Genomic DNA, 13,135 nt, shown 5'->3' with positions numbered 1-13,135 from the left:
ATGGGTATAAAAAAAATATCAAAGGCCTTGAATATCTCTTGGAGCACAATCAAGACGATTATTAAGAAGTGGAAGGTGTATGGCACCACCAAGACCCTGCCTAGATCAGGCCGTCCCTCCAAACTGGATGACCTAGCAAGAAGGAGACTTATCAGAGAGGATACCAAGAGGCCAACAGCAACTTTGCAAGAGCTACAGGCTTTTATGGCCAAGACTGGTCAAAGTGTGCATGTGACAACAATATTCCAAGCACTCCACAAATCTGGCGTTTATGGTAGGGTGGCAAGAAGGAAGCCATTACTCAAGAAAGCCCACCTTGAATCCCGTTTTGAAGTATGCAAAAAAACTCAGGAGATTCTGTAGACATGTGGTAAAAGTTTTGTGGTCTGACGAAATTAAAATGGAACTTTTTGGCCTAAATGCAAAGAGTTATGTTTGGCGCAAACCCAACACAGCTGATCACCCAAAAATCACCATCCCTACTGTGAAGCACGGTGGTGGCAGCATCATGTTATGGGGATGTTTCCTATCGGCAGGGACTGGTGAACTTATCAGGATAGAAGGGAAAATGAATGGAGCAAAATACAGAGAAGTCCTTGAGGAAAACCTGCTGCCCTCTGCAAGAAAATTGAATCTGGGACGGAATTCACCTTTCAGCATGACAACGAACCAAAGCTCACAGCCAAAGCTACACTAAGTGGCTAAGGAACAAAAAGGTAAATGTCCTTGAATGGCCCAGTCAGAGCCTCGACCTAAATCCAACTGGCATGACTTGAAGATTGCTGTCCATCAACACTCCCCAATACACTTGACAGAGCTTGAACAGTTTTGTAAAGAAAAATTGTCAAATATTGCCAAATCTAGGTGTGCAAACTTGGTAGTAATTGTTGCCAAAAGTGCTTCTACCAAGTATTAACATGAGGGTGTGGGGGGTGGGGATGGAGACTTATCCAATTATGATCTTTCAGTTTTGTATTTTTAATATGTAATATTTTTCCCTATAACAGTATGGAGTACGGTGTGTAGATAAGTTAAAAAAAATCATCATTTAAATGCATGAAACTCTGAGGCACTGACACAACAAAATGTGCAAACAGTTCAAGGAGGTGTAGACTTTCTATAGGCACTGTATATTGGTACTGTGTGGTGGATAAACAGGCCTGTGAAACAGATTTTTAAAAATCTCTAGTGTGCTAAAAACTTGTTTTACTCTTACCTGCAGTAGATATAAACACACACACAGACACACACAAATATGAAGTGCATGGCATATTATGTTTCCCAATAAGCATTTAATCGAACTCAGCCTTCACTTTGCTGTCCCACAACAGTGATGACTCTAGAACTCTCTCCATGTTGACTGGTGCAGTGTCATGGGTTCAGTCATGTGGAGAATGGCAGCAGCTAATTTGAAAGCAGTGGAGAGGTTACTCACCGGACAGCTGCTGGACTGAAGGCTGGTCATGTGTGCTTAATAACTGGGCCTGGATCGTTTCTACCACTCGCTTGAAACGACGGCTGGGCCCTGCCAAGAAATCAGAGGCACAGAGTGTCAGATACAGTATAGTGCTGAGACCGCGACTCCTGGAGGAGTACAGATGAACCAATTCAAGAACCAAGAACAATTTCTGAAATCCCATGCAGTCTAACTTGGGCAATTGTTCTCATTTTAAGGTCATTTTTCAAACTTTCTGTCCAGTTTTTAAACAATCTTTAAACAATATCACTACCCCACCACTGTCCCCATCTACACAACACCTACAGACTCTTACCTAAACATACTGATGCAGGGTTTGGTCTAAATAAAGGTCCCACTCAATCCTTCCAATGCTGATGGCCTCATGAGTTTAAACAAACACAGGGATTTTATTAAAGAGAAGCTAAGCAATTTATGACATTGCTCTTTCTGTCTGGTAGGATTGTAGCTCAGGTCACCAGCAGTGTAACACAAACTGTTGCCCTGGATCTGTACTCTGTGTCTCACCCCCTCCCTCAAACTGGTCTCCATGGTTACCTGACAGCAGTGTGAAGGTGACTGAGTAGATTCCGTTCTCCTTTTGCACTTCGTTGCCCTCTGTGTAGGTGATGTCAACCTGGAATTTGACAGGCTTCTGGAACACCGTGGGGCCTCCGGTTGACTTGTACTCTGCCCGAAAACTTGTTTGTGATATGACACTGTGACTGAGACTGGGAATCTGAGAGAAAACAAACAAGGAATGTCAGGTCTGTGCTCCATGCCCAACAAGGATATACATGGAGGAGTTTTAATCAATTATCGCACAGGTTAGCTTTAACCGGTCCAATTTTATTGTTAAATTGCTTAATCAAACCTGTTTAAATTGATATGAAACATAAATGAATGTTCTTAATATTACTCAAGATCCTTTTTCATTAGTGATTTTTCAGATAGTGTCCTCTTCCAAGTGCCCACAATGCTCAATGTGGTGGTGGATATGTGGATAGTGCAACTGCCAGCATCTTACCGCACAACTAGTTGCTCAATTAAGCAAACGCAGCTTTAAAAAGCATTTTTGACACCCAATATCCCTACCCTAAAACCAGAGCTCCTTACTGAAAGAAAGGCCTGTACAATGTCTGCTTTGATGGAACTCAATGGCTTGTCCTTGATGACCACAAAAATCTGCTCCTCTTTCTCCAGGTTGATAAAGTTACCAAACCAGGATTTCTTGGCAAGCCTGTAAGAGGAGAAAAAGAGAGAAGAAAAGAGCTTAAAAGGTATACATTTAACAAGTCTGTCACAAACTTGCATACGTCTTAGCTGGACAACATCACTACCAGCTTTAGAGCAGAGCATGACCCTGTTATCGGTGACAACATTGCTTCTTCTTACTCCCAAACACCCGTTTAGTAAAGTGGAACTAAAATATTACACTTTTTATGTGTTCCACTTAAGTGTTATAACTCCACAACGTCCCCTCGAGTCAAAGGTAAAACCACTGGAAATTTGTTCAAGGACTCAACTCATGAAAAGACCACAAGACGAAACTTACTCAGGGGAAGATTCTGGAGTGAGGCTGGACATCTCCTCTTGTGTAGGTACTGTTTATAAGACAAGATATAGGCTTATATTTATTTCTAGTTCAGGTCTATAGCTTCAGGGAAACTGGCAAAAACTAATATGGTGTGACCATTTGTTCATTTTCATAAAAACCTACATACTGTTTTCTATCCTTAAGATTAATATTTATTTGCACTTGTAACTCATGTATGTTTCAGCACAAATGGTCTTATATTTTTGTAAATGGCCAACTTTTACCTTACTGGGGCAAGGCAGCACTTGATATTCTGTCATTATTTTACCAAATGTACATGTCAACCTTTTAGTCCATGAAACACAAGGCAACTGTGAAAGCATTTACTTGAATGTGACAATGAGATTTTTGGGGGAATGTAAGATGCCCCATATGACTACAGGTTCCATTGTTGCTTGAAAAGCTATTGGAAAAAAAGTTGCTAGCTGGTGTTTTCCAGTTTGGCGTAGTTCAAAAACAGCGCCCCCCTACCTTGCAGTTTCCTGCGGTGGAAGCGGGGCGATCCCAGAAAGCTGTTCTTGATGGAGTTGAGGCGTGTTCGCCATGGCATCCCGCCAATGGAAGGGCTGGAGGGCGGCGTGGGGTTGGGTGTGCTGGCCGGGCTCTCCTTGGGTGTGTGGACTGGTGTTCCCTTGGGGGTAGGGAGAGGACTCCCCCTAGGGGAGGGGTGAGGGGTCACCTGTATGACGGGGATAGATTTGGTGTTCGGATCAGTACCGGAAGCAGAGTGGTGGTTGTGGTGGTGGTGGTGCAGCCTGAGAGGAGACAGGGGGGTCACCTGGACCGAGGGGATGGAGAGTTGTGGAGGGGCCGTCAGGGGAGGGTGGCGCACTTGGCCACTGGGGGCAGGGGGATGCTGGGAAGGGGTGGTGGGTTCAGAGTTGGCGGGAATAGGAGTGGAAGTGGCAGCAGGGAGTGGGTTGGATTTGGTGGACTGCAAAGGCTTTTCGGACAGTTTGTTTTTTGCAGGAAGGGTTTGAGTCTTTGGGTTGGGCTGAGGAGGCCCTATCTTTGGTTGCAGCGAATTGGGGGTACAGGAGACAGTCCTACTGGGATTGGGGTCCAAGGATGAGGTGGGGCAGGAGCGGGGGGAGAAGGAAAGGTTGGGAGTCTGGGGAGGAATAAAAAACTTTCTGATAGGCTATGACACGGGCATAGAGCATGCACCACAGAGACGCCAAGAGAGAGAGCAATGGACATACGACATTGTGAAATACAAGCGCAGTATTTTTTTGAGGGGGAGGTAGAAATAAATGGAGACATTAAACAGATGGAATACAAACCAGGAAAATGGGAGTGCAGAAAAAAAAGAAAAACATGCGGTTAGCCCATTCAGCGACACGTCAAGAGGCAACAGACACAGAAAAAGCGTAAAACAAAATTACAAGCATTCTGATAATATAAAAATAAATTACATATACATCTTTTTTTCTTTCTTTTTTTGAAAACAAAATTCACCAGCTGGAACAAAGCAAGCAAAGCGTAAGCAAAGACAACAGAATCGGCAAATAGCGAATGCGAGAATGCCGGTTTGAGTATGAAATGGAAGTGTTTAAGTGGACACTGGCTTGGTATCCCTTTTTATCGTCAGAGTCCAAGAGCTGTGGTCTCACCTATCAGGGAATCTGATCTAAATTTATTCAAACCAAGCTTATCTATTGATTCATCGAGGGCTATGCAAAGAATGTTAACCATATTGCTAAAATGACCACTTCTTTAAATGGGTTAAAAATGATTTAAATTACATTTTCCCACCTTTTGACTTTTTACTGCCTTCCTCCCTTTATTGTTTAGTTTAACCTTTCATTTCAAACATGTTTAAATTTAGAATCTACAAAAAAGTACAACACTAAAGAACAGCCTCCACATGTTGCTCTGCAGATATGAGTCCTCCAATGATCTCTGATCTCTTTATTTTCAAAGAGAATAAAATGTGTTGTTAGATTCTGTTGTTCCAGTTGAGTTATTATTATTCCCTAAGTCTGCCTTTAAACTTGGCTTTGAGCTTGTAGAGAGAATCCTAATTGCCAGAACTGAACAGCCTTCCTCATTCAATTTGAATCATGCAACAATGCTCCGTCTACTCTTTCTATATAAATGTCGAGTTAGTGTGGTTGGCAGAGTCGAAAGGGCAGACTGTCACTTTATTTGAATGGGATTCAAATCACTACTGTAGGATTCTGTAGACAAGCTCAAAAGAGCTGAAAGCCATGGCAAGGCAAATTTAGAGAAACACGATAACTCATTATTGGAGGAACAGAAACCAGAAGCATTAAGAATGATGTCCCAGGCTACTACTGAATGAAAAAAAAAAACATATAACATAAGAAAACAAGGCACCATATTTAGTTCCAGCTGCAGCTTCAGTGCCCACTATCAACATGCATGGCCGCTGCAGCAGATCCATTGACAATGACTGATGAGGAGCTCTGACCATTTAAACACCTTCTCCCCTTTCAGCATTACGTGGTACCCAAAGTGCACTGTTTACATCATGTCCACTAAGGCGCTGACTGTTCAGCAAACAGATCTGATTTATTTTATCACGAGTCCGGCGCCTATCTGATTCAGGCACTAATACAACAACAGATGCGACTAACATGACAGTGACATAAAAAGGTATACTTGATCATGATTAGTTAAGCAGCAGTGTTCAAAGCAGTGGCACAAACTCACCCTGGGGCTGCTGAGTGGGCTGGTGGAGAGGCCGGAGGATGCCCCGCTGATTGATCGTGACCTGTCAGAACAAGGATTGAGAGAGAGAGAGAGAGAGAGAGAGAGAGAGAGAGAGAGAGAGAGAGAGAGAGAGAGAGAGAGAGAGAGAGACCCAGCCATGTTAGAAGGAAGGCTGGCGGGGAGATCATACTCTAGAACAGTGATTGGCCTGTTGAATTGCAGTGGTGGTGCTGTACTGTACTTTGCCATTAAGAAGGAACAATTCCTGCTAAGTTCATGAAACTATGGCAAAACAGTCATTCCTACTCTTCTCTCAACTGTTATTTTTTCCATGCTCAGAGAAGAGATCAATACCTGTGAATATCACTCAAGGGAAAACAGCATGCTAGTTTTTTTTTTTTTTTTTAGGGGGGGGGGGGGGGGGGGGGGGGAGGAGTGTGCATCAGTCTTTAAAAGTATACTATTCTTACCTATCTATACCATCACACTGCAGAGTACCATACAGCCAATCATGAATAGATCATATCGGCAATGCAGTTATATTATGTGCCCCAAATATACATCCTGGTCTTCAGGGAGATTTGGACAATTGTACCCATCCTGTTGTGCTACAGGGTTGCGTTCTAAAGATCCCAAGGCTACTCCAGGTCTTACAACACCTGTTAGTTGCACTGTAAATGCTCTATAATCGAACTGCACTGTAGCTGACGTGGCATCTCGATCTCATTCTGCCTCAGCTTAAAATGATTCTCTGAAAAGTAGATACCATTTTTACAAGTTTGTTTAACAGGGTAAGAATTGCACCACTTTGAAAGATACAAAAAAATTAACTATTTTAATGTGCAGAGAATCATTTGGTTATTCACTTGTTTTCAGATGGTTCAATTACAACACTACAGATAAACACCTGCATCCTGGTACCTTTTCTGTAAGTAACGTGGTCTTCTGGTTCGGCTTGCTTTGAACAACGCAACAAACCTCCTGGACTAGTGAGTCACAGAGTATTACTACAGTATTCATAACTAGAAAAGTGCGTCTTAAACGTGGAAACCGTTTATATAGATCATTTTTTTGTGCGCCTTCATTCCATGGTTAACTTTTTTCCTTCAATTTTGAAAATTGAATTTGTAGGCTGGTGGTGAGGGTCCCCCTGGATCAAATGATGTAATAAGGACCAGAGAGCCTGGCATTTATGAGAAATGCTGTCCCTCTTGGGGAGGCAGAGGCCTGAAGCCTCTCCAAGTGTAATAAGGATAAATGCTGGAGTTATATAATGAGCTTGAGCGTGCTGCTGAGAGACAGGCTTACGATAACCTACAATCCTGGTAGTAAGGGAGTCGTGAGAAATGTGGGGTGCTGAATCAGGCTGGGGAGCCGGCAGACATGTGGAAAATAATGAAGTGTGATAAAGGATGTTTCAGCTGATGGACATTCTTCAAGGGAGACCTGGAAGCAGCACTAAAGTTAGTTAGCTATGACTGCAGGATATTTCCTGCAGGTGAACGGCACACAAAGAAACAAACAAACAAAAAAAAAAAACAGTTTCAACTTCACGGTTTGTATTGTTCGGATGAATTGTGATAGACTTTTTTTCACATGTTCCAAGTACAGTATCAGGAACAAAAGTTCTAGATCAGAATGCATATAGCTTTTTCATTGTTTTATGGTTTTGAATCCTGGCTGAACAGAATTCTAAACAATGAAGCGACACCTAATGACTGATTTATGTTTTCATAATAAAACTTTAAATTCTCATCTGTCAATGTTATTTGCTGTCCGCCAGCAATTTTCTAAATAACCACGTCTGCTAAAAGAGGAAAGTGGCTGGAGCTTTGACCCATATCCTTACACAGTGGATACACATACTCAGCTAAGTAGTAGATTAATGCAATGAGGTCTGCTGTTTTAATTGCCCGTAACTTCATTTGCTTTTGTTAAAAAATCAATTAAACAGAAAAGCGTAATTAAATCCGTTGAATATATTTACAAGTTTTAGGCTTTAGCGATTAGTTTATTCGTCTGTATTTCAAACCTTTACACTTAACAATCTCAAATAAATGGAGCATGTAGCTCTTTGAGATTAGTTACACACCTACCTGCTGCTTACTTCCCTTTTTTATAATTGAGAGCATTGTGCAAATGCATTTGTAATTACTTTTGGGAATATGTGTGAAATACTTGTTTTATGATGTCGCCCTTACATACTGTAGAATGTCAAGCCCCATTTGGCACAAGCCTGTGAGACTTCTATCTTTGCTGTGCATTGAATGCAGGCTGCTAACAAGCTTTGACTTTATTGGGCAGGTTCAAGGTCCACCGAGTTCCCTTAAGTTTGTTCTATAGAGGTTTGGTGGTTCTGGGGAAACAGGTTTCACTTGCACTTAAAGTGATTGTAGCTAACAAAATAATTCCATCTATTTTTTACACCATGCACATTCATTCACTATATAGGTCTCAAAGGTTCAGTTTTGAAATACACGCATTTTCACTTTAAAACTTTTTTTTTTTTTTTAAAAAGCAGCAGATCTTGCACTTTCCCAGTCACCTGGAGAATGACATTGTCCCCACCCTTCAGGGCCTTTTTTCCTGTCATCAACCAACCAGCTGCTTTCTCTCATGACTGACATGCTTTCTTCTAGACCCAGAAGTCACTGTTCTGGTGAAATGACACGGTAAGTACAAGTCTAACAGATTTCCTGGAAAGCAAGGCATGGAAACCAAGAAGTTTACTGACTTTATGTACTACCAGCTACCATGTAAAATACATGTGTGCTATGACATGTGTTTCAAACAGAACTGCACTTTTGAGGCCTACTGAAGTTAAGGGTTATTTCCCCCTACAGAAAACACATTGAAATACAAGTCTTTATAGTTCAATGATTCCTTGCAGACTGTGTCAGTATCAACTTTAAAGGGTGTAGTAAAATATGAGGGTCACCATATTAATAAAAACTTAAAACCTTGACATTGCTTGGCATCCCCTTGTGTACATCAAAGATGTAATACCTTCAGTCTCAACACTTCAGGGCTGGAAATTCGACTCTTATTACATTGCAGTTTGATGCACACCTGAGCATGTTAGCTATACACTGTGCCTAATCAATTTTAGTAAAACCAGGAATGGGTGAAACTGCTATGCAATAGGAGTCTTATTTCCATCCCTGCACTATAAGCAAACCCCCACATATATAAGTTATCACCACAGAAATACCTGCAATCTATGCCTACAGCATACCTGTAGCATACCTCTACTCTTTATGCATTAAAAGGACTAGCACTACTGACAAGCTGGCACTCATAACCCAAGTCACCTTTGAGGTTGTCTAATAGGTGCGCTTTGAGGCATTGAGCTGAAGTTAGTGGGCGGTTATGTGTACGAAGTTCAGTGCTGTTAATATAATGTGGATTAGTGCATTCCTAGCTCTCCTGGTAGATTTCCTTCACAGCATTCAGACCCAGCTTCAAGCACTGCTGCTCAAATATGATCACTGACATACCTTCGCTTTTATGGCTGGTGCTGGCTTTAGTTGTGAGCCTCCCCCTACCTTAGGAATATATTTGAATTATGGTGTCTAGCAGCTTTTGTAAAGTACCAAAAAACAAAACATGTGACAACAAAACATATGTTGGCTTTGGACATTGTATACAGTGTTAGCATTAAACAATTGCAATTACCATAGTTCTCGTTATTCTGTGCTTTTTAAAAGCTTCGATAAGGATAGGGATGCCATAATTATAACGTAATCCTAGGGATAGTCTTTGATATGTACAATCTCAATGAAGTTCAACTCCATGAGTAACCCTGGAGCAACTTTTCCCAAGAGCACTCAGTATTCTAAAGAAGTCGTGCGAAGGTGGGAGGAGACAGTGAGGGACTGGGGTTGTGTGGGTTGGAGGTGTTAGCGTGGGAAGTTTAAAAAAGAAGAGACCCACCATACCACAGGCATTCAACACCACAAGAAAAAAAAAGGTGCAAATCTCACAGTAGTAAAGCAAGTCCGAGAGAGGGGAAAAAAGAGTTTAAAAAATAATTAGGAAAAAATAGTCCAAATAGCAGTCCAAATAAGAGAGGAAATTGTGAGAAAAAGGGGGGAGAAACACACCTCAGCCATCAAGACATTGTTTTGTGCACTCGAGGGCCGCTAGATAAAGATGCAGTATTGCTTTTCAGAGGACTTGGTATTAATCAGAATTCCTAAAGAAGACATCAGCACAGCTTTAAAAAAAAAAAACAAAGTCTAGTACAGTCTTTAATCTGGACTTTTCTATTTTTATAACTATACAATAATAAAAATAAATAAATACATATTTACCCAAGTACCAATTTTTTACTTTCACACATCAAAAAGTTCAGAAAACATTCAATTTACCCTCAAATCAAGGGATACAGACTGTTATTGGTTTTGGTTACAGTGACTCCGCTAACATCGGAGATGCCCTGGAGATGTGTTGAGGACACCTCCCTAGTAGTAGGTTTTGTCTGAAAGGGAGGCTTCAGTTCCTGTGAAGAGAAGCCTTCAAGGGACAGGTAACACATATCTGACTAGAGGCCTAAACCAAGGGGGGGGGGGGGGCAGGGCTGCCAGACTGGTGGTTTTCCAGCCAAATTTGACATTTTTTTCTATTACATTTGATTATGAGATCATCACCAGTGCAGGACTTCAATCACCACAATGCCCTGCATACTCTACCACGCCCTCCTCCTGGGGCGTGACTTTGTTCTGAAGCTCAGCATCCAATAAAATGACACATCACACAAATGCCCACACTTGCATTCAACAAATCCGGCTGAAGAAAATGGTGAACCTGCTTACTTCTTTCCTCAGGACTGGTTAATATGGCGACTCTTACAGATGATTGACACTCGTACTAATTTGACCGAGGATCTTGTTTAATTGTAAATTAGGGAGAAATAAAGTTTTTTTTTTTTTTTTGTTAAATTTGTAACAAGAACTATATCAGTACAAATATAATTAGAAGTTATTTTATTTATTGTTTTACAGACTATACCCAGACAGTTCAGGATAATTTAATTTTACTCTGAATAAAATAAAAATCATGTATCACATTTGATCTCATCACATAAGAAACAGCAGTGCTTGTACTGTAAACTTTGAGAAAAAAACAAGCAAAGCCCATTTATAAGTAAATAAATAATTTATAACACTATTTACCTGTGTTATTCTTTATTTAAATAAATATGTAGCATGTATGTATGCTTTTGAAATATTTTTAAGTCTTAAATATAAGTACAGGTTTTTGGCTGTTTTTGGCTAGTTTTTGACTGGTTACTTCTAAAATTTGGCGGGGCATTGCACAAAAAAATCTGTCAGCGCTGGGTTGGGGTGGGGATGGTGAGGGTTGTGGCCTAGATTAGCTGTAAGCTTTGCTGTTGAACTGCATTAGGATTATGAATGTAAAGGGCTCAGCTTGAAAAAGCTTTAAGCTATATTTAAACTCATAGTTGAATGGGAGACACTTTGGCTTAGTGGTTACAGCAAAGGACTTAATCCCTGAAACACTGGGTTCAGATTCTAGTTCAGGTGACCCATTCTGGAGAACACAAGTGTAAAACAGTAACAACTCATTTAACAGCGGACAGCCTTTCTGGAATTAACACAAGAAGTCATGGCCAAATACATTATCTGTCTTCGTTGTCTGTACTTTTTTTAAAATGTTATCTTTGTTTAATTTTCTTTTATTCAGTTATGTTCTTTGCAGCAGTGTGCGCTAGGGTAATACAATGAAGCACTGCAAAATAATATGATGCTGACATTTTTTTCCATCTTGGAAATTGAATACCTGGGGAATGGGCCAATAACCACCCCTATAATAAACGATTTCCCCCAAACCAATCACATACTACAGTACTTACTGTATAACATGTACAGTACAGTCCTTCCTTTTATACTAGTGCACTGTAGGATTTTTAAGCAAATCTTACTCGTAGATTGGTTAATTCAGATTGTACTGTAGTCAGTTAGTACAGTGAACCTAGGGTTTATTTATCTTTTATTCCGAGATTATATATATATAAACAAGAACCTGGAGGACTCAAAATCCACAAATGGCTAGTGAATAGCCTGCTGTACTATCTAGCCCCCTGATTCTGGGCAGTTATTATATTAAAAAAGACTGTACTAGAAACTTTACCCAAAAATAAATAAATAAATCATGCTTGTGAATCCACATTCTTGAAAGAAAAGCCACACTGCATCTTTAAGCTGCAGTATAAGTAGTGAGGGAGAGGACAGAAATACTTAATACCTTTCTTCTTTGCTGTATTTGGGATTGGCATCAGAGATATCCAAGCTTTTACTGAACACAGCCTTACTATAGTGGGGGAAAACAAAGTGAACAGAGAAAATCAGTTATTTCCTACCCATGCTATCCCATTTCACCTGCCGCTAGAACAGACCTCTCTCTTACTCATTCTCCACAGCATAGCGAGAGGTTTTAAAACCAATTACTCCCAATTTCAGCAGCAGCGCCCTTTTCTGAACTCAGAACAGTCAATCGGCTGCGTGTTGATCCACAAGTACTTGAAGTCCTGTACAGGACAGCACATCCCTATCAAATGGTTCCATAATGTGAGCTGACGCAGTAAAGAGCCATACCCCTCTTATACTTTTGTAATTTCCAATAAAGGAACTAGTCCGAACTTGCAGCGCAGTACAAAACTAACCACACTAATTAAATTCAATTTGATTGGCTCATGAGTACAAATACCAGAAATCAAGCAGCACACTCATGGTTGTTTATATAGGGAGTAAGGAACAAGCGAGCCCAATGCAGATACTTGTTTCTTGTACCTTTACTGCGCTTGACTTGCAGTTCAAAGCTAAGAAAAGGTGCTGGAAATGAAACATTGAGTTACACAATGCTACTGGGAGCTGTGAACATTGATTTTAGAACCTTAGGTATTAAACCAGACCAGGCTGCTTGCACTTTGATGCACAGGGACTGCTTATCCCAAAGATCTTTTACATTTCCACTTTGCAGGCTTTGCTCTGGGACTGGAGAGGCCGCTAAACTGCAAGAAAGGGAAACACTGCAGACCCTGCTTGTAATCAGCTCCATGCAACTGAGATTCAAAGTGCAGCAATTTGAAAAAATGAGCCATTAGTCTGGTTCCCCTGAACTCATGCTGGGCTACCTAATGACGTGGCTAATTTACCTACCCGAGTACAATTATACAATGCAAGTTCGAAGTTGTGCACCATTTTTTATTTTTTTTTTAAATGTAAAAGAATACATTTTTCAAGGTTTTGGATACAACATTTTACTATTTTTGTATGATATTAGCTGTATAGTAAACGTAAGCACCTTCCCTGTGGATTTCCTATGGTACACCACTTCGTACTTTTAGAAATCCTGCTTTGAAACCGTGAGAATGATGAATACCA

The 13,135-nt window shown here is 40.7% G+C and overlaps 1 protein-coding gene across 13 annotated transcripts in view; it reads right to left on the bottom strand.

Annotated features, from left to right (window-relative positions):
• The window catches only part of LOC121294941 (serine/threonine-protein kinase BRSK2), a 221,233-nt gene that overhangs the window by 18,534 nt on the left and 189,564 nt on the right, over positions 1–13,135 (bottom strand). For 7 of the 13 annotated variants that reach the window (XM_041219164.1, XM_041219166.1, XM_041219169.1 and 4 more), the window contains exons 13-19: positions 11,997–12,062; positions 5,730–5,790; positions 3,525–4,194; positions 3,012–3,060; positions 2,573–2,696; positions 2,015–2,195; positions 1,436–1,525 (exon numbers count right to left, since the gene is read on the bottom strand). In XM_041219164.1, coding sequence (XP_041075098.1) covers positions 1,436–1,525; positions 2,015–2,195; positions 2,573–2,696; positions 3,012–3,060; positions 3,525–4,194; positions 5,730–5,790; positions 11,997–12,062 — 1,241 coding nt within the window. The remainder of the gene's footprint in view (positions 1–1,435; positions 1,526–2,014; positions 2,196–2,572; positions 2,697–3,011; positions 3,061–3,524; positions 4,195–5,729; positions 5,791–11,996; positions 12,063–13,135) is intronic. The other 6 variants (XM_041219174.1, XM_041219176.1, XM_041219177.1 and 3 more) reach the window with 3 other exon arrangements.

The sequence above is a fragment of the Polyodon spathula genome, chromosome 19 (genome assembly GCF_017654505.1).
Source record: "Polyodon spathula isolate WHYD16114869_AA chromosome 19, ASM1765450v1, whole genome shotgun sequence".
Taxonomy (NCBI): Eukaryota; Metazoa; Chordata; class Actinopteri; order Acipenseriformes; family Polyodontidae; genus Polyodon; species Polyodon spathula.
Note: the sequence above shows the minus strand (reverse complement) of the source record. Positions and strands in the feature narration are given on the sequence as shown.